Source organism: Labrus bergylta, chromosome 19 (genome assembly GCF_963930695.1).
Source record: "Labrus bergylta chromosome 19, fLabBer1.1, whole genome shotgun sequence".
NCBI classification, from domain to species: domain Eukaryota; kingdom Metazoa; phylum Chordata; class Actinopteri; order Labriformes; family Labridae; genus Labrus; species Labrus bergylta.
In genome coordinates, this window is record NC_089213.1 from 7247872 (window position 1) to 7273460 (window position 25589).

Here is a 25589-nt window from a genome sequence, read left to right on the forward strand (position 1 = left end):
CTCACTGATAAGATAAAAGGAACAAAAACACACGCTCCATCTTATCACTGTCCTTCAGTTTCTTTATTCCAAACACATAAATATGAACACCCTGCAAACAGAGCTGAAGAATGACAACAGTATCAACATATCTTATAAGTCAAACGCTTCTTTTGAAGCAATATTTCACCTCTTTCAGATTTCTATCTGCGTCCTTTGAAGGTCAGTTTTTTTGTTTTTGGTAAAGTGCATTCTCTGACCATGTGAATGTGTCGTCGCGTTGAGGGGAGTCTGTTTGGAGAGGCAGCCGAGGGGACATTCCCGCTGAGCAGAGAGGACCCGTGGATCTTTGTGGGTAGCGAAACCAAAACATCTCACCTTTAACAGCCACTCAGAGAGACGACAGATAGCTTTGAAAGTGTCTTTAAAGTCATCAGTCTTCTGATGAGCTCCTTTACTGTTTGGGTGAATCCAGTTCCTCTCCAATTTTACCCCATGGGAGTAACAAATAGCCTTGTGTGGAACCTTTTCTTTCACAGTTAATAATGCATCGCACGCAGACACTTCACAAGTACAAATCACTGAACGAGAACTAAAACTCAAAAATACAAAAAATGATGGAACATGTGTCACAGCCGATCCAGGAAGATGAGAAAATCATCGCTGTCTGTTGAGCTCGGTGGCCAAATCAGTGTCAACAAAGGGGTGCTAGTTATGCTAATGTTAGAAGGTGAGCTAATTAATCGCTCCGCTCAGGGTGCTAATATTGGTGTCCCTGTCTTAAGTCACATTAAGTTTGGGCGTTGCAGAAGCACAGTTGAAGGGTTGACGTACACACAGTCAGACATGCACGCGCACACAGGCGCTGCGCTCCCCCCCGCTGGAGGGCAGGGTCACTTCTACCCCCGCCATTACGCCTCTGCGACTTTCAGACTGACCGCCAAACGTCACAGGTGCGTCCATTTCCCAGCTCGAAGCGGCGGTCTGAAAAGGGCTTGTGTTAAATTAAGAATTTCATTGGCTATCAGGGCCAGCCGGTTCATTTCAGCTCGTGAGGAAACAATGATTACAAAAATGATTATTGCACACAGTCCAGCAATGGCACTCGCTAGCTACACAAACAAGACAATAATAATGTTTTTTTTTTTAAAAGCGTGAAAGCCGAATCAGTGTCCACGAGGCAGCTCATCTTCGCAAGACAACCCTCGACTACATGCTAAGCTAAGGAATGTGCGCTTCCTGTTGGGGCCAGGAAAAGGGAGAGTTTTGAGAGTTTTGCAGCTAGAGCACGAGCAGACAGCTTTTGAGATCGGAGTAATCCAGGGCACACCAGGATGGTCCAGAGTGACTTTAAAGTTCGATGCATATAAAACATGGGAGCGAACAACGCCTTTCACACAGTGGCTTCTTCAGGTTCGCTCTCCACTCGATTAGCGTCTCTGTAGAAAACTCTTATTAGCCTCAACAAAACTGATCTTTTTGAGTCAGCATCGATTGTCTCAGCAGGAGAAACAGCTAGCAAGCTGGTTAACACTTCTAAAGTATTGTTAGCCAGCCAGCTATTTGGCTACTCATATAAGTAGAAACAGAAATCATTTGAGCTTTTCTTACTGCTATAAAAAAATATAAATAAAATCACGACTTACAAAGACGGTGACGTTCATGAATCTAGTAACAATTCAGCAATACGACGTTTGGTAATGCATTGATTACTGCAACAAAAAGGTCCCTTACTCAAAGTGACTGCAATGCATTCTGGTCAATCTGTCAGTGGGACATCACCTTCATTCGGCTTCTGTCTGATTAGCGCGACTCGGCTCGATGTCTCCTGGCTCCGTACATCTGAAGCATCCGGCCACATGTAGAAAAGTCTTTTAGAATCATTGTTTTCATGATTGTTGTGTTGACATGTTTCCGGCTCACATTGTGCAACATGAATATAAAATACTTTTGATATTTTTTGCTCTAATACTGTCCCGTCGGCCGTCTCTATACAAGCTTTGGTAGGATAAAAATATAAAGATTGATTGTTTCTGAACAGCTAAGCAGCACATATTCTTACAAACGACTTAAAACAGACGAGTCGCAGCTCGTTTAAAGAGTTCAGTAAACTTCATAGCCGGCCGCTGCGCAGCACGACACTGGACTTTGTAAAGATTGACTTGTTGCTGTTGACGTTCGTTTGAGTCCACGTGGCAAAATCAATCCCACCGTCCTCCTCTGACCTGAACGCACCAGTCCCACCGGAGGGGATCAAACTCAGCCAATCAGAGACCAGAGGTCAGCCCAATGATTAGTTCTTATGTAGCTTTAGATCCAGCTCACATGTTTTGTGTTTTTTTTTTTGTTTTTTTTTTTAAGTTCCCACATCATCTCTTCTTCTTCTGTTGCCGCAACGTCTTTCTCCTCTTCATGATCATGGCGTGCAGCTTCTCCAGCCCCTCGTGCAGACCCTCGCCGATGATCGCACACGCCGGCTGAAGGTGCCAGGGCGTCGCCGTGCTGAGCTCGCCCAGAGCCAACATGCTCTCCATCTCCGCCAGGCTCAGGGAGTTCCTCAAGTCCTGTTTGTTTGCCACGACCAGCACTGGCACGCCCTGGTTCTCCGCCAGCCGCGTTATCTTGTGCAGCTCCGTTTTGGCCTCCTCAATGCGCTCGGCGTCGACGGAGTCCACCACGAACACGATGCCGTCAGCGCAGCGGGTGTAAGAGCGCCACAGAGGCCGCAGCTTCTCCTGACCTCCTACATCCCAGAAGTGGAAGGAAGCTGTCCGCCTGTTGCTTCCCAGCGACACTTTGATCTTCTCCGCGTTGAAACCTTTAGTGGGGACAGTGTTCACAAACTCATTGAAGCGCAGGCGGTACAGCACGGTGGTCTTTCCTGCACAATCCAGACCCAGAATGACGATGTGGAGCGCCTGGAAGGACGGCAGGCAGAGGAAGTGATGGTCTGATAATCCGTTCCCCATGGTGGTCACCAAATCAGGAAGACTCGCCACCAAATATTGACCAGAGAGCCTCAGGGGCTGCAGCAGGAGAGAGAGAGAGAGAGAGAGGAGGGGGGTAAACACAGTGTAATGCATAATGAGTCAAAGCACACAAACACCAAGCACTCCATTGATTTACGAAAGACCAAACAGCCAACAAGTGAATACCCCCCTCCCCTCTCCCTGCAGACTAAACATCCTCACATGATCCTGCCTCCGAGGGATGAATGAGAAATAAAACAGCAGGGAGGGTAGCAGCACATTTGCACATGTAGCGCCAACTGGGATTTCATACGCTAATTCCTATTGAGATCGTGAAACAGTAAGCAGCAGGGTGAAGCCTTTTAAATTGAACCGAAATCCCACATTTAACAGTGAAACAAGCTGTGTTCAGGGACAGGAACAGATCATATGAGGGAGCACACTGACACCGTTTCGATTCGGCTTTTGAAAAAGGTGTTGCTCGGCAACATGGACTGACTTCTCTCTTAAGATGAAAGACGAACTCCATTTAAAAAAAACTACAAGTTAAAAGAAATCCTTGCTCGCAAGACAATACACACAATGGAAACACATAATGTGACACCTTTTGCAACTGCAACATTGTTCTGACTAATTCGGCATACATATGGTCCACATTAAATAAATACATTCAAATAAAATCGCTACTTTTATCATTTGTTACACAGCGGCCGCTCACGCCCTGCCCACTGCGTAATGATACAAAGGCAGGAGACATTAACAGGTGAATTATTACAAAAGTGAACATTACTAAGAAAACCATTGCTACCTGGATCATAAGATTGAAGCCGAATTATGTAGCGACCATTAATAGTTTCAAAAATATTTCCACTAAGACAGGTACAGCTTGCTTTATACGTAAAAAAAACAAAGACTTGTACAATTGCGATTTTTCAAAACGGAGTTTGGCGTGTAGTTCGCTTGGTTTCATGCTAGACCAGCCCAGGCTAAACTCGAGGATATGATGCCAACAAGTGTTAGAAAATTATTAAAGTTAAACTGAATTAAGTGGGCTCAGCGTGGATGACAAACACGGCCGCTCATTGGACAGTAATGATACGTTAAATTACACGACAACACGGAGAAACGGTCTACAGTATTTCATTCATTTAACATGCATATACCTGAATTGTGATTTTTTTTTTTTTTTTTTTTTAACAATTATCGCGATATTTTACTAAGTGGAAATGATTATTAATCAATCATATCCTGTCAGTGAAAACGTACCTTCACAAGCAGTGTTAGTCTATCACAAACTGACTGTAGGTCCACAGCTGTAGTCTCCTCATGCCTCGTTCATATCCTCTCACGCATTGACACATCCAGCTGGAAGGACTCCCCTCTTCACGCCTCCACAGCAGCGTCAAGCCGGCCATAGTAAACAACACCACATCCGCTGAAATCTTTCAAAATAAAGGCTGAGCGCCGTGGTAACCAACTTTTAAACATCTGTTTTTAAACACTTAAAATCAAGTGTTACAAATTAACAACTATTGAAACCGCTGAAAATTATACTCCGCATTTCTATACTAGGCTGATATACTAAAATAAGTACCAAATTATATTTAAAAAAAATAAAATGAGGAAAAGTTGACAGAAATATGGAAATAAACAAAAGATAATCACTAAAAACGTTTTATAACCAATCTTAGCAACAATATCATCTATGAAACTTATACTTGCAGATCTCCTACACTTAAGTTATCTGTAATTCTAAACTAATAATGTATTTATTTATTCTTTTTTTTTTTTTTGTTATTCTGTGGTTTTAATCACCACAATCTTCACACTACCTCTGAGTTGATTAATGTGACTTCCACAACTATGGTAGTTTGTTTGCAAGTATCCTTAAATCAGGCTGAACCTTTATCACTTTAATAACAGGAAATCCACGTATTTACATTCTCCTAAATGAAGAGCCTACTGTTTGCTGTCGTTGAAGCTCTGCTTCAAAAACTTCTGATGTCGTCAAAAAATGCTGTATGAATAGAGGTATTCCCTTAAATTAGAAAGTAAGTTGTTTGGGGGTATTTATTTCTTTTGTTTTCCAAGTCAGGGTTTCAAAATGGTTTTCCTTAAGCAGCACAAGTGTGCATAAAACATACGCCAACATATTTCACTTTTGATTTACTTTGGTGTCCAATATAGATGAGATGGGACGAGACCAGATAGATGAGATGAGATAAAATAAGATCAACTTTTATTTATCCTGAAGGAAACTCTTGTGCTTTGTTCCTCCATCATTACAGTACTACAAAGGGTAAGTGTTAAAGGGTAAAACTGTTTAAACCAAAATCAATGATTCTCTCCAGGTGTTCATTTTTATTTATAGCCCACATTTTTAAGTCTTGAATAAAATAAATATTCTGCAGCTCTCTGAAAGTTTTAAAGCTTTTATTTGAGAGCTGAAGCGATGGTATTTCCGGTTTGATTCTACCTTACTGTAGTTACCTTGACACGCCTGGATTTGATCGGCAGTGAACAACGCCTGTTGCTGTCACGCGCAAACATGGACGCGCACATACACACACCTGCGCACGCACGCGCGTCACCTGTTTCTGCCAGTCAAACAGAGGAAACCTCTAGAGAAAGTGAAATGTCAGCTTTTTCATTTAATGGATACTTTCTCCTCTTTACACAAGATCTGAATGCTTATTTTTAAATCTGTTTTTCTTCACTGTTCATGATTTAAAACAAGGAACAGCACAGTATTATACTTATAATTATAACAATAATAATAATAATCAACTTAAAGGGACAGTACATCAGTATGACAATCTCCTGCTCCTGCTAAGCTCTTTGTATTATAGGCTGTTACAGTTGTACTTAGTCTAACTCTCCATTTAGTCGTGTTGAAAAATCCACAAACACATGAACTAATGTTTTTTTTTTCTTCCCTGAAATCACCGTCTGACTGGAAGAAAAGCTTAAAATCTTTGGAAATAAAAAAATTCCCTTCTTTCTCGAGCTCCGATCAGGACACCTCCCCCCTGGCTCTGCTTCCCCTGACCTTTTTTTTTTTCCCTCAGATCTCTCTTCAGACTTTTCTCTGTGTTTCTCCATTTTCTCCTTGCTGTTCTTTTCATGTGTAATGTTGGGACCTGGAAGAGTTGCATATGAGTTGTGGGGGGCATTAGAGGCCATGTGGTAGGGTAGGTAAGATTAAGAAGATATGCGTGTGGGTGTGGTGGGTCAGTAAAAATCTAGCATGGAGGGGGTTGAGTCTGGGATGCTGGAGCTAAGTGCCCGGCTTTCCTGATGAGTCGACGGAATTAATCGGACGAAACACGGGTGAAGGGAGGTTCCCACTCGACAAACCCCGGTGATGTCCTGGCTCTGGCTGCCCTTCAAGTTTACGTTTTTAAATTGTGGGGGCCAGGAGGGGCCATGTGCTCAGGTCTGGTTGTGATGGCAATTAAGGGTCATAAGATAGCTATGAGCAGGTAATAGGGGCATAAATGGGATGAAGGGTGTCTTCACTAAGATCTTATCCCTTCATTAGGGAACTAGCACTTTATGTTTGGTTTAAATTAGTTTCTTTCCAAGCACACAATGAAGAGTTCAATATTCAATCTTTATTCATTTGTTCATGCAAACAACTTATTTGTAAAATAATTTTACGAAAAAAAAAAAAAAAAGATTTCCAAGGAGACAGACTATTTCGAACAGAAAATCCAGGAGCCCTGATTCCTGAAGATTTCCATTTTTTTGCCCCAATTCAGACGACATATCTGAGACTCTCTAACACATCTGTAGAAACAATATTTCAGGTATAAAAGAATAAAAACAACTTAAGTGCAACTGTAAAGTTAAAAAAAGTGAAAGCAGATGAAAAAGTGTGTTTCTCTCGTCACACTGTTTATATAAAAGCATCGTTTCAGAGAGTCTACAGACGCATCGCTTGCATGCTCCTGCTGACCGAGTCCCAGTGGGACGGGTCCCAGGCCAGGAACCAGCCTGTGAAGGTGGGGGGCTCATGGCCTTGTTTCACCACCACCAGAGGGGTCTGCTTGTCCCGCCCGCTCGGGTCAGACTCCACGTACTGTTTGGCTGCAGAAGAGACAAACAAAAAGTTACAACAAGGATCTACACCTGCTGATGCACGTGGTGGCAGTGACCTCATGTGGCGGACAGAGGTATTACACATGGAACTAAAAAAAAAAAAGAAGAAGCATTGAGCGGATTAGATTAGATTGTATTAGATTAGATTAGATTAGATTAGATTAGATTAGATTAGATTAGATTAAATTAGATTAGATTATACTTTATTGATCCACAGTGGGGAAATTCGCACGTTGCAGCAGCAAGACAGAGAATAATACAAATTTCACAGAATAGGTAGGATAAGTACAAATAAAAAATAATACAGATAGGTATATACAGAAAATATAAATAGTGGTGTGAACTATACAGGACAATTAAGAGTTATAGGATTAGAGAGGAGAAAATATTTTAATGCTTATTTAAGCTTTTATTGGATACAAACTGCAGATATAACTGTAGACTAGGTCTCATAAAACCAGTTTTTAAAATCATTTAATTATCTCACAATTAATGGAAGACATTAAATAAAAGTAAAACCCTCATATGCAATTTTTCAGAAAAGTCAAGGCTAAATAAAAGAGCTTCAGAAGAGCTAATCTCTGTTCATGCTACATCTTAAAGTGATTGTGTACTGGGAGATTATTGTCCATAGAGTACGCTTCCCCTGAAATCTTCTTTAATAGAGGACTAAACCTTGCTCCTCATACTCTGAGAATGCACATGGAGTGAGTAGTGAATTAACCTAATTTTAAACTTGTTTTCTGCCATAGTAGCATTTTTCAACAAGGCAGCACATCTCGCCAGAACACCGGCACATCGGACAGTTTCTCATTTTAAGGAGCCTCATATTTACAACCTCACCTCAACAAAAGAGACAGATTCTTTTAGGTTTATTGCCTGATTTTGAACAGTTTCCCTCCTTTGTTTTTTTCTTCTTTACACTCTGCTTCTACTTACTGGCTGGCCTTCGTTAGGTGGCTCCACTATGTTTGCACACAGCGATAAATAGTGTAGAATCTGTGTTTACTTTAAAGTTGGAGTCTTTCTGAGCGCCATCTACTGTAGCTAATCAAACAAGCCCCACTACAAAACTCCTCTGTGGACGAGTCTAACCAGAACCAGAAGCTCACCAGATCTGAGAGATTCAGTCCTCTCCACCTCGTTGGCATCCTTCCCGATCCAGACAAACACCTGCAGCAGAGGATCACGTGTTAGAGAGAGAGAGAGTTTGATTGGTCCAGAGATGATCGTTCAGGTTAATACAGCGGCAGCAGTGTACCTGATCCCAAACATCCAGCAGCATCACGTCATCTTCTGCCAGGTCATCCTGAGTGAACTCTCCTGGAACCTCCTCGATCTGCACCACATGAAAACACACTGCTTATAAAAATGCTCAAACCATTAAACACACGGCAGCTTCTCACAGATCAGACCAAGATCCGTGTGGTCATATGAGAAAGATAACAGCTGACTGATGAGGTGTGGAGGATGTTTCTAATTATGATACACTACCTGGGAATAAACAGAATAGCAGCTTTAATGTGCTTACTCGCGAGTTCAGGTTGTTAATGACCACCGGAGGGCGTTCTGATTATCATTAAGAAGTTTTAATATCCGGGATCAGATACTTACGATGAACCGGCCCGTCTTATTGGAGCATCCAAACAGACGAGGAGGGTGAGGCAGGGTCTGACTCTCCAGTCTCTCTGAGGTCTGGTACGCTCCCTTCCCTCCCAACGCCGCCCAGAAGTCGGCTGTAGAAAAAACACACACACAAAAATAAGTACAGACCTTTAAGAAGAAAGCTTTAATTCAGGTGGAGCTGTGCAGCGGTAACACATGTTATGGGAAAAAGAGCAGCGCTTAAAATTAGAACTGTGCTCACTCTGTGTCGGGGGAAGCATTGAAAGTCTTCTTTAATCCACCCCAGCAAACAGGAAAAGTAATTATTACTAATTTAAATTATGAGACATTAAGTCCAACAGGAGTGTGATTCAGTTTCTCAAAACTAATCCTCCGCCCTGATTCATTCCTCTAGAGAACTTTAGTCAGGCTGCTGCAGATGCATCACTGAAGAAGTTTTTTTCGACGACAGGGTTTCATGTCTTCTACGTTTGAAAACCAAAAGTAAAACACTCATCATTGTAATGGATGATGGTGTAAGTAGTACATCTTAAGGGTTTTGTTTCTGGTCAAACAAGAATGTATGAAGTATGGAAAATGGCTGAATACGAGGAGAAGTCCCAACATCTCTCATCCACTCTTTTCTTTTCTGCCACCGGGTTCGGAGATACAGAACCCTGACCTGGAAGAGGGCACACTTCAACAAGAGCTTTGTCCCCTCAGAGATTGAAGCCCTTAATAAGCTTCCACGCTGACTGGCCCAATCTTGGTTATATGTTTTCTTCATGCGCACCAACTGTGCAGAACTGTGAGAACAAATTTTCCCCTTGGGGGACAATAAAGTATTGTATTGTAAAAAGATCGTTGAGGGGGGCACCGGTGGCCTAGTGGTTAATGTGAGTAGTGGTTAACCTTGACAAAAAGGTTGTTTAGAAGCTTCGAATGAGAACAGCACATCTATTTCAGGTTGCAGTCTTAACAGTGCACAAGTCATCAAAAATGATAACATGCAGCATCTTAGCATCGTGTGTAGTTTTGTTTTTTATACAAGACATTAACAAGCTTCATATGGGCTGAGATAAAACCGGCTATCTTGCTTAAAAACGAAACATTAATGAATCCTTTTTATGGATAAAAATAAAGTTTTTATTGTTTAAAGGAGAAAATGAGGATCTTTGGGAAATATCAGAACTGTTCCTGTCGTCAAACGAGGGGGATTGTTGCATCTGTGTTTGATTGACAGCAGCTGGAGGAGTGCAGGTAAAGTGAGAGACAGTGACAGAGGGTTTTTTTTTTGTGTGCTGAAGAACAACACATGCATCTATCTCCCAGCTGATATATCTACGTATGTTTACCTTCTCCGCTGTACAGAGCAGGTTACGGAAACACACTCAGTGTATTCTTACCACAGGTAGGTTCTGTACACAACACTGCCAGCCATGCATACGCTGGCTCAGGTCAGAGTTTATTTAAGGACCTGTTATTCCAGCTCGGAGTCACAGCGTGTGTACGTGTTTTAAAGGAGAATTCCAACATTATTTTGACATACTAACTAAAAGGTTAGTATGTCACCAGACTCTTTTAAAAAAAAACAGCAATTTACCTCACAGAGCTCAGGAGTTGCTGGTATGATCCATTGAACAGTTTTAGTGTGTAAAAGTGTAAATATTGGTGTTTTGAATGGTGAATCAGATCCTACAAAATATTCCTTCAATGCACATTTAACCTGTCGAGGCAGCAGTAGGCCAGCAGCTCCTAGTGCTCTGAGAGCAAATAGAGTTTGGTGGCTTTGAAGGGGGCGATGTAACGGCTGTTTCTGGTTAAGAAAAGTGATCTTTCAGCTCAAAGATTGATGGTAAGAAGAACAGAAGAACAGACGACACATGATTTAATATGTGTCTGTAAGAGGTAGACAGTGACCTGGTTCTTTCTCTTCCGTGATGCGTTTGCTGTTGCAGTTCAGCTCTTTACTCATGTACTCGGCTCCCTTTAACTCTTCATCGCTGGCTCCTTTACCCATCCACAGGTAGCCCTGCCCACCGTCCATCTTCAGCAGGTAAGCATCGTTGGAGTTCAGACTGGCTGCCGCAGCATCCACCTGCAACACACACAGGGTTTTCAATCTCCTGACAAAATCAGCGACTTCACGTGGTGAAATCACAGTAAGATCCCGAGTCCTGACCTCAGCTATCCTGGTGATGGTGCCGAGGTTTCGCCGGACCTGAAACAGTCTGATCTTAGGAGCGGGGGCCTGACCTCCGTGGCGGGACGTACCATTCTTATAAACGATGAGGGGTTTGGATTTGAAGAGACTCAGCAGATGAGGAGGTTCTTTACCTTGACACACTCTGACCTGATGACACACACACAGAAAGAGAAGGTAGCTTTGTTCAACGGGAGCGGTGGAGACCCGAAGTTTTCTTTTCCACTGCACTTTTTCTGACAGTTTAAATAGAAAGAAACTGGCCTCTGAACACTTAATAGTCCAGATAGACAGGTGTATGAGTCCTTTCAGGCATCTCGTGCACATTCTGTTTAACATACCTGAACTGCGTTTCCTCCCAGCGATCGATCCAGCTGTACGGTCAGGAAGGCCGAGGCTGTGAGCTCGTCTAGAGAGCAGCTCGCTCCCTGCCTGCAGGCCAGAAAGAGACATGTAACATTGATGAGTGCTTTATGATTAAAATGACACTTTACTAACTCTTAAAGCTCTAACAGCCAGAAGTGAGGCAGTTTTAAGACTCATGTCAAACAGTGACATTGCGCCCGCCTGTCGATCAGGTAACCTATGCGCCTTCCTGTGCAAAACTCTTATCTTTCATCAAATCAAGACGGATGAGTAATCGAAAAATACTGTGAGTGTTGATGGAGGCATGAGCTAATCAAACGTTTTTGTTTTTTTGTACCAGGCTGTAAACGTGCTAATTTCTGCTGTAAAAACAGGCTCTTTGAATGGGTGTGTATGTGACTTCCTGTGCTTCTGCAGCCTGCCTCTAGTGGACACTTGATGAACTTCAGGATTTTGCACTTCCGCGTTCATTTTTCAACAACAGAGGTTGCCACTTGGCTGCTGCACCAAAAGAAAGAGCTAAAAGGCTTTCGAGAGAACTGCAGGATTGCTGATAATCATCTGTAAATTAAACTTTAATAACATAAAGATAAACAGATATAGGAGAGCTAATGAGCATTTGAGCGTATCACAGCAACAGGAAGTAACAACTCTTCTGTTTGATGTAAAACCATGGTCAGTGAGTGATCGTCGTCGTACCAGGTGTAGATGATCTGTCTCTTTCCGTACGTGTACAGGATGATGTAACAGTCGCCGCCGTAAAACTGACCGAAGCTCTTTGAGTCGACAGGAACTCTGCCGCTGCTCTCCACCCTCCAGATCTGACAAAGGAAAGAAAAGTATGTGAGGATAAAGACAGAAAGAGTTCATTTTATAGGTGAGTTACCACCTTAATTTAAATTAAATGTTGTAACTTTCAATCTACCAGAAGTTCCAAAATTTTCTTTCACAATAAAAGCAGGTTTTAAGCCCAACAGGAAACAGTAAACAGTACAAAACTACAAAATAAAAGCACAAATAAAACAAGTTAGAAAGCTAAAAAAAAGAAAAGGAATTTGAAACATACAAGTAAAAATGTGATTAATCATGATTAAAATTTAGCATATAAGGGAGGCTGAGGGGTTAGGGTGCACTCCCCATGTATTGAGGCCACAGTCATCACATGTCATCTGTGTGGCTGCGCTCGCTGAGAGCTCAGTCACCTGTGTGTCTCCGCTGCCGTCGTCCACCATGTTGTACTGAGCTGCCATATGACGGGACTCGTGGAGCTTTGAGGCATCAAACTCCACCTGCTGGATCCTCGCGATCCTCTCTGCGACAACCACCTTCCCGAATCCCTCGCTCTGGTCCCGGTCTCTCCACCCCATGAAGAACTGCTTGAACATGGGGGTCTCTCCACCCTCAGGTAACACTTGGATCTGCAGCAACAACAGAAACAGAACTAAAACCACCTGCAGCTTTTTTTATGCTCGGACAGGACGTTTGCTCAAAAATATCCAAAGTGAAAGTGAACCTGTGTGTTTTCTGGGTAGCGCATCTGTTTGATGAAGCCCTCGGCTGTTTTCATTGCCTCTTTTCTCTCACCAGGGTTGGCTTTGTGCCCTGTTGGTTCACAAATAAGAACAAACTGATGTTAACATGAAATACTCAGAAAAACCTGCTGCACAGACACACACACACTATAAAGCAGGGAAAGCTGATCCTGAATCTCTCGGATGCTCCTGTCTGATTACCTTTCCATACAAATATCATCTTGTTTTTGCCGTGATCTAGGATGAAGCATTCCTCTGAGATCAGGTCGGTCTGGAGGAAAGGGTTCTCCTCCTTCACAACGCTCACTTTCATGGATCCTGTTGCATCAGAAACCTGGAACAAACCAACACAAATAAGTTGAAGAGCTGTTTCATATAGAGCAACAATATGTAGGAATTCAGTTTGGTGCGCTTTGGTGCCCACCAAAGGTCTCTGAGTGGATCTGCATTGGGACACACATTGCCGTTATGCCTCACTCTCTTTGACAACGTGCATCTGTTTACAAGCAGACGGTGTGAAGCCAGCAAAGACGTTGTGAGAAGCCAGGTCGACCGACAAGGGTCAGTAATAATGTCGGATTTTGGGGATCGAGGGTTCTGATTGTCAGACCAGCAACCAGAGAGGCTCATTGCTATCTGTGTGAGATGTGTCATGAATGTGTGATGTGAGGTGTGATGTTTGAAAGCTCAATGGACTCAGTGGTTTTTGCTGTTCCTGTGTATGTGAATATAGTACCATGTATAGTTTGGCCATTTTCCTGTTGGACACGTCTGCCTCTGTGTCGTCATCATCGTTTCCCTCTGACAGCTGCGGCTTCACTCCAAGAACCTGTTAGCATAAAACATTTAAAAATGACAAGCTCTTAATACATCCATGCATTATTCAGGCCAACAAGTTAAACCACAGAAAAACACAACAGCATCCATTTCAGGCAGCAGGACATTAGAGCATACTGAGGTAAACCAAACGATATTACTTTACTTTGAACCTCTGTGGTTCATCATGATGTTGGAAAATATTCAGAGGATAGACCTTTAAAATGATTTACAAAAACAAGGATTGACTGTCAGATCACCATTAAGGAGGCTGGGATCTGTTAAAGGGGCAATTCAGCATTTATTAAAAGCATCAGGATTTCTGAAAATGTTGGTATGAATATTTATATTTATGCCCTAAAAAGGATGACATCATTCATGGGCTGGAGGTTTCGGTTGAGTGTTTTTCTTTTATTTGAGGCCTGAGACAGATGTTTAAGGAAGTAACACAGATGTTGTGTAAAAGTATTTACATCAGTTAAGGTGGAGGGTTCACTTCCTTCTTCTACGACCACCAGCTCCGCTCGGGCGTTCCTCTCGTTGTCCCTGATCGCTCTGGCCACCTGTGCTGCCTTCAGGCGCTCAAACCTGTTGCACTTGGTCCCACACCACTGATAGATCCTCTACAGTAAACACACACAGAGTCAGAGTGTACACATCTGAACAGCTCTATAGATTAATCTTCCCTCCCTTAGCAAATATTGAACGTCCTCACGTCTCCGAGGTCCACGATGAAGCAGTCCCCGCTGTTGAAGCTGGACCAGCTGAGGGGGACCTGCGTCGCCCGGACCACCCGCCGGCCCTTGATGTGGAGGAGTCTCTTTGCCGAAAGGTCATTGGTGATCACGTGATGGAAACCTGAGGACACGCCCCCTGTCTGAGGAGAAGAAAAAGAAAACAGTTAAAGTGCCTTCATTCATCCGTCTGTTTACTTAAGACTCAGAGTTCTCTTCTGTCCCATGAGTCACTTTTTCTGTGGTCAGAAATCCTGCTACAGAGGTATGAAAAACACATGATTCAGACATGAAAAACAAAAGATCTGTAGACTTAAAAACAAACTTTTAACTCAAGAGTGAAATCATGAACGTCCACTTCTCTTTTTAAGGCGAGGTATTCAAATTGATCCATACCTTGTACGTGATCCCTCCCTTGAAGTAGCTGCTGAAGGCCGTGGACTCGACCCCCTGCAGTTCTCTGTACTGGACCGGCTTCCCTCCCAGGTAGTCGTCCAGCTGCACAGTGAAGATGGCTGCCGCCGTGCTCTCATCTTGACTGCACTCCTTTCCTTTGGAGAGAAAAAAAACAACACAGGCTCAAACCACGCTGGAAAATATGAAATGTTTCTTTTTCCTTTTTAGTAACAGGATAAACAGAAACGTCTGTTTATCTGTCGGTCAGTTTAACCCGGATCATCACAGAGTCGTTGGCTGGATTGAGTTCAGGAAAGGGATGAATGTGGCAGGGGTGCAAGGAAAGAAACATTACTCATAGCTGCATCCAGAATGAACCAACAGAACTGAAGTGTGACGACAAAGGAAAGTAACAGTGCCTTCACAAGTAGGTTACCACAGCTGAACACAGTCGACTTCAAACAGAAAGGGAAAAAAATGTACATCCTGTTTCAGTCCAAATGTGCAAACAGAAATATGCCCTACAGTGTTAGATCTCTATTTACAAAATAGGTCGAAGTTGGTACCTGAATCCCTTTGGAACTAAACATTCTCCTTAAAGAGTTTTTGTCTTTAAAGTTGCCAAACCCTATTGATGAAAACAGATTTTTTTTTTTATCTATAGTATGTTCTTCTTCGATGGTTTCATCTGTTTGTGTTTTTTTTTTGTTATGACTGTGAGTCATTTGTGTATTAAAGTGTGTTATTTTTGGATCTGCCTTTGTGGGGCTTTGTGCTCTTTTTCTTGTTTGTAGTGCCCGCCACAAAGCTGCAGGTTCCCACCCTCAATTAGGAAAAAGGATGACGGTGCACGCCGGCCACTGATTGGATAGAAGCTGGTGCTCCGTGAGTGCCATGAGATACCTGAGGGCGCCAGTTTTGAAAGGGGGCTCAGGAAGTTGAACGCTGCCCTCCTTCTTCCTCACCTCCAAAGAGAGACATTTTGTGCTTTTGGAGACAGAGAAATAGTGCCTTGTTTAAATTGAGATTTATTGTTTTGAGATTAAGATTTATATTCGGTTGTACGGTCCTATGTTGTAGGGGATGATGACCTTTTTTTTTCCATAAATCTTTTCTCCTGTTTTCCTGCTAGGGAGTTAAGCAAGAGGCCTGCATTTTCTTTTCTTTATTTTATTTGTTATTTGTTTTATTTGTTAAGTTAGTTTGTGTTTTTGACTTAGATGTTGTTTCATTATTTTTGGCCGGTGTTCTCCCTCAAGGTTGATTCATTTTGTGAATACATTTCTTATTGTGGACTGTAAATTCCTTTGATTGTGTCTCATCATTGGGAGTGTGGAAGTAGAGGGTCAAGTTTATGTTATGGCTGGTCTATCTTCAAAGAAAAGACTGAAAGACAACACCATGTGTATATAATCACAAGGCAAAGACGACCTAACAACAGTGTGACAGTTTCTGGGTGACAGCAGCATCAGCAGAAACGTCAAACACTCAAACTGCACTTAAAGTGTTTTTTCTCACGCTGTGGTTCAAACCATCAGGAAGGCAGAGATGTGCATTTGCATGTATGTTGGTTAATGATTCATGCTGATGGTCCACGCAGAGTAAACATCTTTAGTGGGGCATCAGAGGAGGAGGAGGAGAAGGATTTAGTACTACAGGAAGAAAGTACACTCACTGATCAAACCCACAATATCCTGATCTCAAAAACAGCACATTTTACAGTTCTGCGTGTGAAAAGAAGGACAGGGTGCAGAGCCTGTGTCATCACTTCCACAATTTCTAACTCTAGTTTCTTTAAACAGAACCTTTTACGGTTACAGCTGCATCTTTTTTGAATAAGATATGCCTCAAAGACTCCACAGGAAAAAAGGTTGAACAGTTCGACTCCAGGACTCCTGGGACTTTCTACAACAATACAAAGAAGCTCTCAACACCGCATCCACCTCCTACTCACACCTCATTTACTCCGGCTCCTCAAACCCCAAGGCTCTCTTTTCTACCTCCTCCATAGCTCCTCTGACCCAAGGCATCCCCCAAGGTTCACTGCTTAGTCCTCTCCTGTTCATATACTCGTTCATATACTGTAACATAATTTGCTACGCTGATGACATCCAGCATTAAATCTCCATTAATTCCATCACCACAGCAACCCGCTCCACACTAACAAACTGCCTCACTGAAATAAAAAATGTTACCAATTGCCACACGCTAAACTACGAGAAATCTGACATGTTAGGAAAGAAAAACAAGATCTGCACACCAAGAAGCTCTTGTTTGAATGATTTATTTAGTAACGTTTTGAGCCTACATGCTCTCCTTAGGTTGTTTTTTCTTTCCTTACCTATTTGTGTTTTTTGGGATTCACCACCCACTGAGGGATGAATGTGTCTTTTTTTAGTTTTACACATCTGACATGTTAATCATCGGCCCCAAAGTCCACTCACTAATTCAGCCTTACAGTTGACAACTCCACCAGATCTTCTGCAATTATACAATTCACTGAGCAGATGCTTTTATCCAACATCACAGAGTAAGTACAACACAAGCAAGGATCTAGCTCTGAGTCTGATTGGACACACAGGTGCTGACAGGAAGTGACCAGAGGCAGAGCACAACATCGACAGCTGTTCTTGAGAGCTCTAATCAATATAGGAACCATCTTAAAGTCGTCGTTATCAAACAAAACCATCATCATTACCATCATCATCATCATCAATAATATCAAAACCATCGTCATCATCATCATTAAGGTCGTACGTATTCATGAAAGAGCTGGGTCTTTAGCTTTTTCTGAAAGGTGCAAAGGAACTCTGCGGATCTAGTGGAGTTTGGAAGTCCATTCCACCACCGGGGGGCGACAGAGGAGACAAGTCTAGTTAGCGTCTTAGGGCCCTGTTGTGAAGGTTGGATCAGACGATCTTCCTCCCCACATATCCGTTATCTTGCAATCATTTCTGACAGCAACCTCTTAACCTCTTAATATGTCATGCAGACATCACATATTATGACTCATATAGTAAAACTGTCTGAACATCCAGCAGCTACACAGACACAAACCCCATTGATGTGAAGACATGTTGGTGTCCATTAGATGAATAAGAGTTCTCATTTGTGCTCTCTCTTTGTAAAATATTTTTAATAATCTTTGCAGTAGTTCTTATCAGCTATGGAATATGTTTCTGCTCATGTTATCGCTTACACAGCACTTGTGGTGTCTTGAAACCAGGAAATGGAGGGTTTCCAGTAAAAAAATACCCAAAGCAATAATCATATTTTTCCTGTTATGCTCCCAAAGAGCCTTTTCTTTTTTACACCGTGTCCAATTACAGCTAATTTTCTGATCAGACAGGTCCCATACCATCGCTTTCTCTTGTAATCTTCTCTCAGGGTGCACACAGATTGAAGCATGTGCAGAACGCATTAAAAATTAATTCCTGTTCACTTTTCTACAAATGGATGCGACATGAAGAGCACTTAAGAGAGAGAGAGAAGAGTCTGAAACATGTTGGGAAAAACATTCACGTGATGAATGACAGCAGCATTCCTCTTTTGAATGTTTGAGGACATTTAAAGCTGTCATTGAGTAATGAAAGTCAGATAATGTGCTCACAGCGCTACATCTGACCTTGTTAAACCTCAATTTAGTATTTATTGAGAAACACAACCACAGCTATGTATACAGAGAGTTATATTTGGGGAAGTGCAAGCAGACATGAGGTTAAGTTGATATCCGCACACTACTCTCAACCACAATGTTTCGGTACCTCTGAATGTAAAGTATGCTTAAACTATTTCCACCACCTTTATCTTAAGTAGATAATGCTCTGCCTACTGTGTGTGCACAGGTGAGGCTTGTTTGGTCTTATTAGGAATGTCTCTCAATCATCAGCAGAAACATGTGCGTGACATGTGAGTCACTCACCACAAAATCCACATGTATAAAGGTAAAACAAATAAATCCAAAGTAATAACAGGCACAAGAAAAGAAAAGACAAACAGTAACAAACATTTAAAAACTGGGAAATGTTGTCACAGTTTTTACTGCGCTGCATGCTGCACACAGAGTCTGGTTTTCAAACGGGTTCTTTGAGGTCTGCAGGCCAAAACTACAAGAGAGACAAGAGAAGGACCTCTCGTCACCTTTAAAGCTGCACAAATTGTCAAAAGATACAAAGATATTTATGATGAACACTTGGCATGAGAAATTGTGGTATATTGTAAACCCAAAAAAATGATCAAAAAAACATTTTTTAACCAAAGTCTATCGATGGAAAAGTCAAGGGTTAAAAAGTGTATGTTCACATTATGTGTTCACAGTGTAAGCAGCAAATTAACCTGAAGTTTGCATCATTATTACAAATCAAACATTCTGATTAAACAACAGTAAATGTATGTCCTTTGTGTTTGAATCACTGCCTGATGCCTGTCCTTCCTCTCCAACAAGCTTCATTGTTGTTCAAAAACTGTCAAAAACGCATCGCTGCACTTCATTGTTTCTGACAAGTTCCTGTATTATCATGAACCCACCCAACATTCATTTTAATAAATAACACCTTGAATGTCCTTAGAGGTTAAACAAAATATATTGCTTTGTTTTTAACGACTCATCCATGAACAGATTAAACTGAATCCCACACAAACTCACATGCTGTCCAGCGACACAATGATTCATCCACCACAGGAAATAGTTCCCATGATTATTTGTCTGCTTGCATTTTTTGAAATTCCTCTCTTTTTATTTTTATTGAACTACTTTCTGTTGTGTCGACAAAAACCCAAACTTAATTCCCATCACTTGCATGAGAGTGGAAATCTCCAAGAAGCTAGAACTAAGTGCATGGCTACAAACCACAGCCCGGAGACTTGAGTCTTCCACTTCCTCACACGGTCCAGTTGCTACGTGCCTTTTTGTGTGAAACACAAATAATATGTTGGATCCAAACTAACGAGAAAACATGCATATCCAAACCAAATTGGGCAAGTGCTGAGTCGAGCGAAACTAATCACTTAAAACAAAGAGGAAGACGGCTAGCACACTGCAGGGCTCCGGTGTTCCAGAAATCTGTTTCACCAGGGTGACAGTCTGAGCACACCTGCTCTTCGTAAAGCGGGTACACACTACAAAGATTGTCTGATTCTTCCAAAAATGATCTTGCCAGATTCTCCTGTGGCGTGAGGTGTGTTAAGAGAGATTTTAACCTCCCCGATCTGCTCGGAAGATGGCCGCCAGGTGCCGCTCCGATTTGAAATCTTAAATATTAAACGTCTTCAATATTTACTATCAGATATCCTGATGTGTGGGGAGAAAAAGGAAGCAGGCTGACTGAATCAGGCAGCACAACAAACATTACCATGACGACAACAGCAAACACGAAGCATAAAGTTAGATGGACGTCATTAATGGAGGGGCAACTTGTTGATTTGTGGTAACAACACGAGTTATATTACGTGTCTGTAAAACAAACCTCAACCCAACTGACGAGGAAAGGAGTTGGACCAAAATGTTTAGGATGTACCAGCTAACAGCTAGCCACATTTAGCTCGACCAACATGTTTGTTTACTCTTAAATCGTGTTTGACCGCGTGTGATTACACGTTTTGATAGTCGACACTCTGGTTTTGTTGCACACCACACACTGTGAGAACTGAGCTGTTAATCTGTCATGTTTTGTCGTCATGTGTGGGGATGGTTTTAGATTTTAAAAAACTTTTAGTGTGTGCCAGTCCTAAGACTCCAACCCTATAACGTCCCCGAGTGTATGTGCCCGTCCCCAAACCTAACCGAAATAATTTGTCCAGCAAAAATCACTTCAGCAACATATTGAAATGTTTCTAACACCAAGATATTTATTTTAAAATGAGTCGTTTCCATCCAGTGACAGGAGCGTGTAGGTGCTAGTTCTAGTCTCTTGTTGCTTTACCACAAGTGTGTGAGTATTTGTGCAGCCCTGACAGAAACACAGTGTATGTGTGTGTGTGTGTGTGTGCACCCGTGGTTACACACACACACACACACACACACATACAGAAGCTGCTCGTGTGGTAATTTGCCAGTTTGTCGTCGTGTCACTGACTGACTGCAGGCTGAAGAGTCGCTCAGAGAACAAGTCGACAAACTGGAAGAGTCGACACAAAAGGCTCCTGAATGAACTGAAAACAGATCTGTCATCATGTGAAGGATTAGATTCTGTTTAATCATTCTGGTCTGGGTTCCAATATTTGAACCTTTAATAATACTATATTTAAATTCTGTTTTGAAAGTGTCAGCATCATCTTTACATTATTGCACTAAGAAGCCAGTTAGTGTTTCTTTAGAGCCCGGTGTAATAAACATCAGCAGGACATTATCGACACGCACTTTTGCTCCTTTCACTTCCTTTTGAGTACTTCATGCGGTTTGATCTCATCATTAGTCATGCAACAGAAGAGTAGTAGAGCAAGTCAGAAAAAAGAAATAATAAGAAGAGGAAGACTTTTTTCTTTTAAACTCTGAATGTCGGACCGAAGTAGAACATGCAGTAACAAAAAACATAATAAAGACTGTTTTAAGAACAGAGTCAACATGTCAGAAGAAAACAAAAATGTGGATAATAGAGAAGAAACAAACACATAAACTGAAACTCTAAGTGAACGATGCAAAAGAGAGTTTGAATTGTAAGGATTTTTTGGGGTATTTTAAGAATGACCTGCCTTAAAATGTGCACTACGACAGCTGGAGACCTTGAAATGGGACAGAGCCAAACATTCACACTCACACTCATACCTACAGGCAACTTAGGCTGCGCTTACATTGCAGGCAGAAGTGAACTGAATCTTGTTTTTTTTTTGCTGCTATTGGACTCAGGTGTGATTTTTTAAAGACAGTGTGAACAGTACAAGTCACATATTTGGGCCAGTTTTGTAAGTAGATTCCCACAGGAGTCGGATACAGGCCACATTTAAAGAGAACAGACAAACAAAAAAATCAGATCTGAGCTAAATTGTCCGATTAGAGCATAAGGGGCTTGCAGTGTGAGAGCAGCCTTAAAGACACCAAAGGAGCATGTTGTTGGACTGAAGGAGGAAGACGAGAGAGAGCATGCAAACTAAACACACCCACACATTAGCCTGTTTTCAAAACCAGCTGCTACTTACTAATTTGCATCTTGAATTTAGGCAAAAATCAAACGTACTACTAGTCTAGTAGGCGGCTTCAAAAACAGCCCTGCACCTGATCGGCGTGGGATTCAAACCTGGAAGCTTCCTCTTCCTGTGAGCCAACCACTGCACCTCCACTGTGCAGCCAGAATAAAACCAGGTTGAGTTTAAAGGCAGGGTATTTCTTTAAGTATGCAGTCAAGATGTCAAAACATCTTCCTCCTCTGATTGAATATTTATAAAGGCAGGCTTTGAGACAGAAAGTCTGACTTCTTCCTAACCTTTTGACCTTATTCTTTAAAGACAACATTTAAAACATTGTTTTGAAATGTTTTTCTACTCGTCCACAGGAACAAGATCTTTACTAATCTGTTTTGTCACCGAGGAAGTCTGCAGTGTTTCTGTAGAATCTGAAGTGACAAATATCTGACTCTGCATCACTTCCCTCTTTTCACATCTCTGTAAAGCTTCATGTTGTTACGTCCCATCATCAGTCATTACACAGAGGAGACTTAGAGACGCACAGAAGAAAAGAAATGAGGAGGGGAAGAATTATTTTTCCATTTTGTATTTGAAGGATGAAGTCAGAACACCAACTGGAAGTTAAAATGCAGAGAATAATGTTGACATTTCATAGGGTTAATGTGTTTGATTGTGTTTGTTTGTCTTTCTGTCTTATACACCTATATAAAAAATGCCTTCACTAAAAACATCTTTAAAAAAAAAGAAAGATTTTGAGAATGCATTCAGACTGGAGATGAAATATTTAGAATAAGGTCCAGACGCTAGAATAAAGTCGGAGTGTCAATAATAAAGTTGTGATTTTTGAGATCAACAGAGGGGCTGCTTGTCAACAGGCAGGGCAGGGAACTGTCTCAGGCCGCAGACCAGTAGGGTCACTTTAAACCTCAGCAGTGGTCCTAAATGTGCAATGACAGTAGAAAACCTCCCTAAGGCCCCGTGTCCACCTAGAGTCTTTTTCTGAGCGCCAGCGTCTTTTTTAAGTGTTTTCAATGAGTAGCGTTTTTTTCCAAGTGGCCGCTCTGAGCTCACAAGTTGAAATTGGAGCCAGACATGATGGTTTGAGAGCCCTTCAATTGGTTTTTGCCTCAGGATGACACAAAAGACGAAGAACAAAATAAAACTCTAAAATAACTCATTCATTCTTAGAGTAATCCTGATTTATTTTGTTGTTTCTCTTTGTCTCGGAAATTCAAAATTATTTATGATTTTTTCCCGTAATGCAAGATTTAAAAAAAAAACCTGAACCTTTGCACTCTAGATTAGATCATCTCCAGCCTGATAACTTGATGATGATCTATTTATAGTTACATTATCTTTATTATCAGTCATGCTGCCGAGGAAGCCCCCGGAGGGTTTCTGCAGAATCTGATCTGCACCACTTTCAATTCCTGCATGATGAGCTGATTATTGTGACTGCTTCTGAGTAATTGAATCAAACTTTTCTTCATGAACATAGCCCAGAGGCAAACTTTAATGTCTTACCGAGCCAGTAGTGAAGGTGGTAGAAGAAGCTGTCCCTCTGCTTGAGCGTGTTCAGGATCACATAAGCGTCCCCGGTGTAAAAGTTCCCGTGCAAGCTCTCTGGAACAGGAACCAGCTCCAGACTCTCGATCCTCCAGATCTGCAGGCCGGCTTTCTGACCCGCCGTGGCGAACTCTTTGTGATGAAGGACCATGTTTTGTTCTTGTGCTGCTGCTGCTGCTGCTGCTGCTGCTGCTGCTGAGAGGCTCGGAGTGATGATGAGGATGATGAGCTGAGAGGAAGGTGTGACGGCTGAGAGCAGGAGCACACTGACGCTCTGTTCCTCACTCACTGACTGACTGAGTCTGTCTGCAGAAGCTTTTCCACTTCTGCTTTCATACAGCCCTTAAACACACACACACACACACTCACACTCACAGAGTAGGTGTGTCCACATGCTGCCTACACACACACCAGCATCCTCAAACACTCATGCATGAATGAAGCCTTTCAGCACACACACACACACACACACACACACACACACACACACACACACACACACACACACACGCACGCACACGCACACACACACACACTTGATTTCATAAGCCATGGAAGAAAAACAAGAAGTAAGATCAACATAAATCGTGCAACTTCAAAATATCTACACAGAAATCTGGTTCCAGTAGAATCAGACATCATGTTTCGTTTTAAAGCTAAAGATACACTTTTTTACGTCACACGGGCTCGGCGACATCGACGAAGATCTTTTAATAATAGTCAAGCAGGGAAGGCTAACACTTCAGCAAACAGTTGTCTGTTCACACTTCTAGCAACATAAGCGTTCACTTGGAGAGGTTTTTGTGTGCATTGATGAATGTTAGGCAAATATTTACTCTTTTTTTTCTGAGCTCTATATTTCTGCTCACGTTTCTGCTCGTGGTGCACCCAAACTGAATTCCTACATTGTTGCTTTTATTTCAGTCTGGTCTATAAGCAGCTACAAAGGAGCTTTACGACTGTCTCTGAACAATTCGCTGTTTTTAAACTCACCTCTTCGTTAATGATTGAAGTACGCAAGAAGTAAAAGCGTTAATGATTTATTTAGTAGTATTTAGTCTCGTCCTCTTCCTTTACTAGTTGAGCATTACTCAAAGAGGAACTTTACCTCATGATTTGATTTAACTGCATCACACAGGACATATAAGTAAGACAAAGAGTACAGGGGACATTATTGAAGCTCCTCAGAGGCGCTCAGTCAGAATGACATAAAAGAAGTGACTGCATTCAGTGTGACATGATGTGAGCGATGCCTTCATGTGACGGACAGTCATCACAGTCGATGAGCATTTCCATCATGATCAAGAGTCCTACACAACAGCTGATTTAATTCCTTCACGGTCTCAAGGTGTTTCACGTCGGATGATGTCGTGATTAATCACGAGAAGAAGGATGACACAACAGCTTCCTTAAAAGGGAGAATACATTTCAATGGTTTCCGTCTGCAACACAATGATGTGGGGGGAAAAAAGGGATCTGAGCAAAAGGTTATTTTTTGGTGCTTTTTACAGTCGCGCAAAACTCTGTAATATGTTCTGAAAACCAGTGCCATCTTTGTTTACGCAACAAAACTTGTGTTCTGTTCTCCAGTACGTTCTCCTTCGATCTTTTGTTGCTGACATTGTGAACGTGTCAGACTCATAGAGCCATCTGTTCCTGCAGGGGGCGCTGGAGTCCCATCGATGGCGGTCTCCACCCTAACAGTCAACCTAACGACAGGCTGAGAGCTGGAACTGAGGCGGGTTTTAAGCCTCTTGACAAACCGTTACATCCCTCCCACCTGTCAATCATGTCAGCTACACGCCTTATTGTGAATAACTCTTATCCTTCATCAAATCAAAACTGATGAGTCATCAAAACATTCCCCCCCCCCCCCCCGTACAGAGTGTGCCGATCCAAACATGAGCTAATCAGGTTTTCTGAACCAGGCTGTAAACATGTTAATCTCTGCTGTATAATACAGGCTTTTTAGAATGGGTGTGTATGTGACTTCCTGTGCTTCTACAGCCAGCCTCTAGTGGACACTCGACGAACTGCAGGATTTTTCACTTACGCATTGGCTTCATTTTTTAAAAACCGAACGTTGCTGCTTGGTCAAACTACATGACGCATTCATTTAAAGGTTAAGTACTCTCATCAAAGCGTCGGACTCTGTTTGCTTCATCCAACACTCTCCCCAAAAAGAGACGTTTATACGTTTAGA

General features: G+C 42.0%; 2 protein-coding genes across 2 annotated transcripts; both read right to left on the reverse strand.

Moving 5' to 3' along the window:
* Window positions 1–35: 35 nt before the first annotated feature.
* Window positions 36–4374, reverse strand: arl4ab (ADP-ribosylation factor-like 4ab). Its single transcript, XM_020638655.3, has 2 exons — window positions 4215–4374; window positions 36–3005 (listed from the first exon to the last, which is right to left on the reverse strand). The coding sequence occupies exon 2, from the start codon at window positions 2946–2948 to the stop codon at window positions 2349–2351; it is 600 nt and encodes a 199-aa protein (XP_020494311.2). The 5' UTR covers window positions 2949–3005; window positions 4215–4374; the 3' UTR covers window positions 36–2348.
* Window positions 4375–6542: 2168 nt separating this feature from the next.
* On the reverse strand, window positions 6543–23687 carry scin (scinderin). Its single transcript, XM_020638647.3, has 16 exons — window positions 23345–23687; window positions 14702–14856; window positions 14287–14448; window positions 14045–14194; window positions 13492–13584; window positions 12957–13089; window positions 12737–12825; window positions 12426–12641; window positions 11923–12044; window positions 11199–11289; window positions 10837–11007; window positions 10575–10752; window positions 8664–8785; window positions 8311–8388; window positions 8162–8222; window positions 6543–7037 (listed from the first exon to the last, which is right to left on the reverse strand). The coding sequence occupies exons 1-16, from the start codon at window positions 23535–23537 to the stop codon at window positions 6874–6876; spliced, it is 2178 nt and encodes a 725-aa protein (XP_020494303.2). The 5' UTR covers window positions 23538–23687; the 3' UTR covers window positions 6543–6873.
* Between the last annotated feature and the right edge of the window lie 1902 nt (window positions 23688–25589).

What these genes read in the sequence shown, in the direction of transcription:
- scin (XM_020638647.3), bottom strand. Translation starts at nt 23,537, where the DNA reads ATGGTCCTTCATCACAAAGAGTTCGCCACGGCGGGTCAGAAAGCCGGC. An exon ending in TCATCGTGGACCTCGGAGAC is followed by an intron (nt 14,195 to 14,286) that starts GTGAGGACGTTC and finishes TGTTTACTGTAG; the next exon opens with AGGATCTATCAGTGGTGTGG. An exon ending in ACGGCAGCGGAGACACACAG is followed by an intron (nt 12,045 to 12,425) that starts GTGACTGAGCTC and finishes TTCCTTTGTCAG; the next exon opens with ATCTGGAGGGTGGAGAGCAG.
- arl4ab (XM_020638655.3), bottom strand. Translation starts at nt 2,948, where the DNA reads ATGGGGAACGGATTATCAGACCATCACTTCCTCTGCCTGCCGTCCTTC.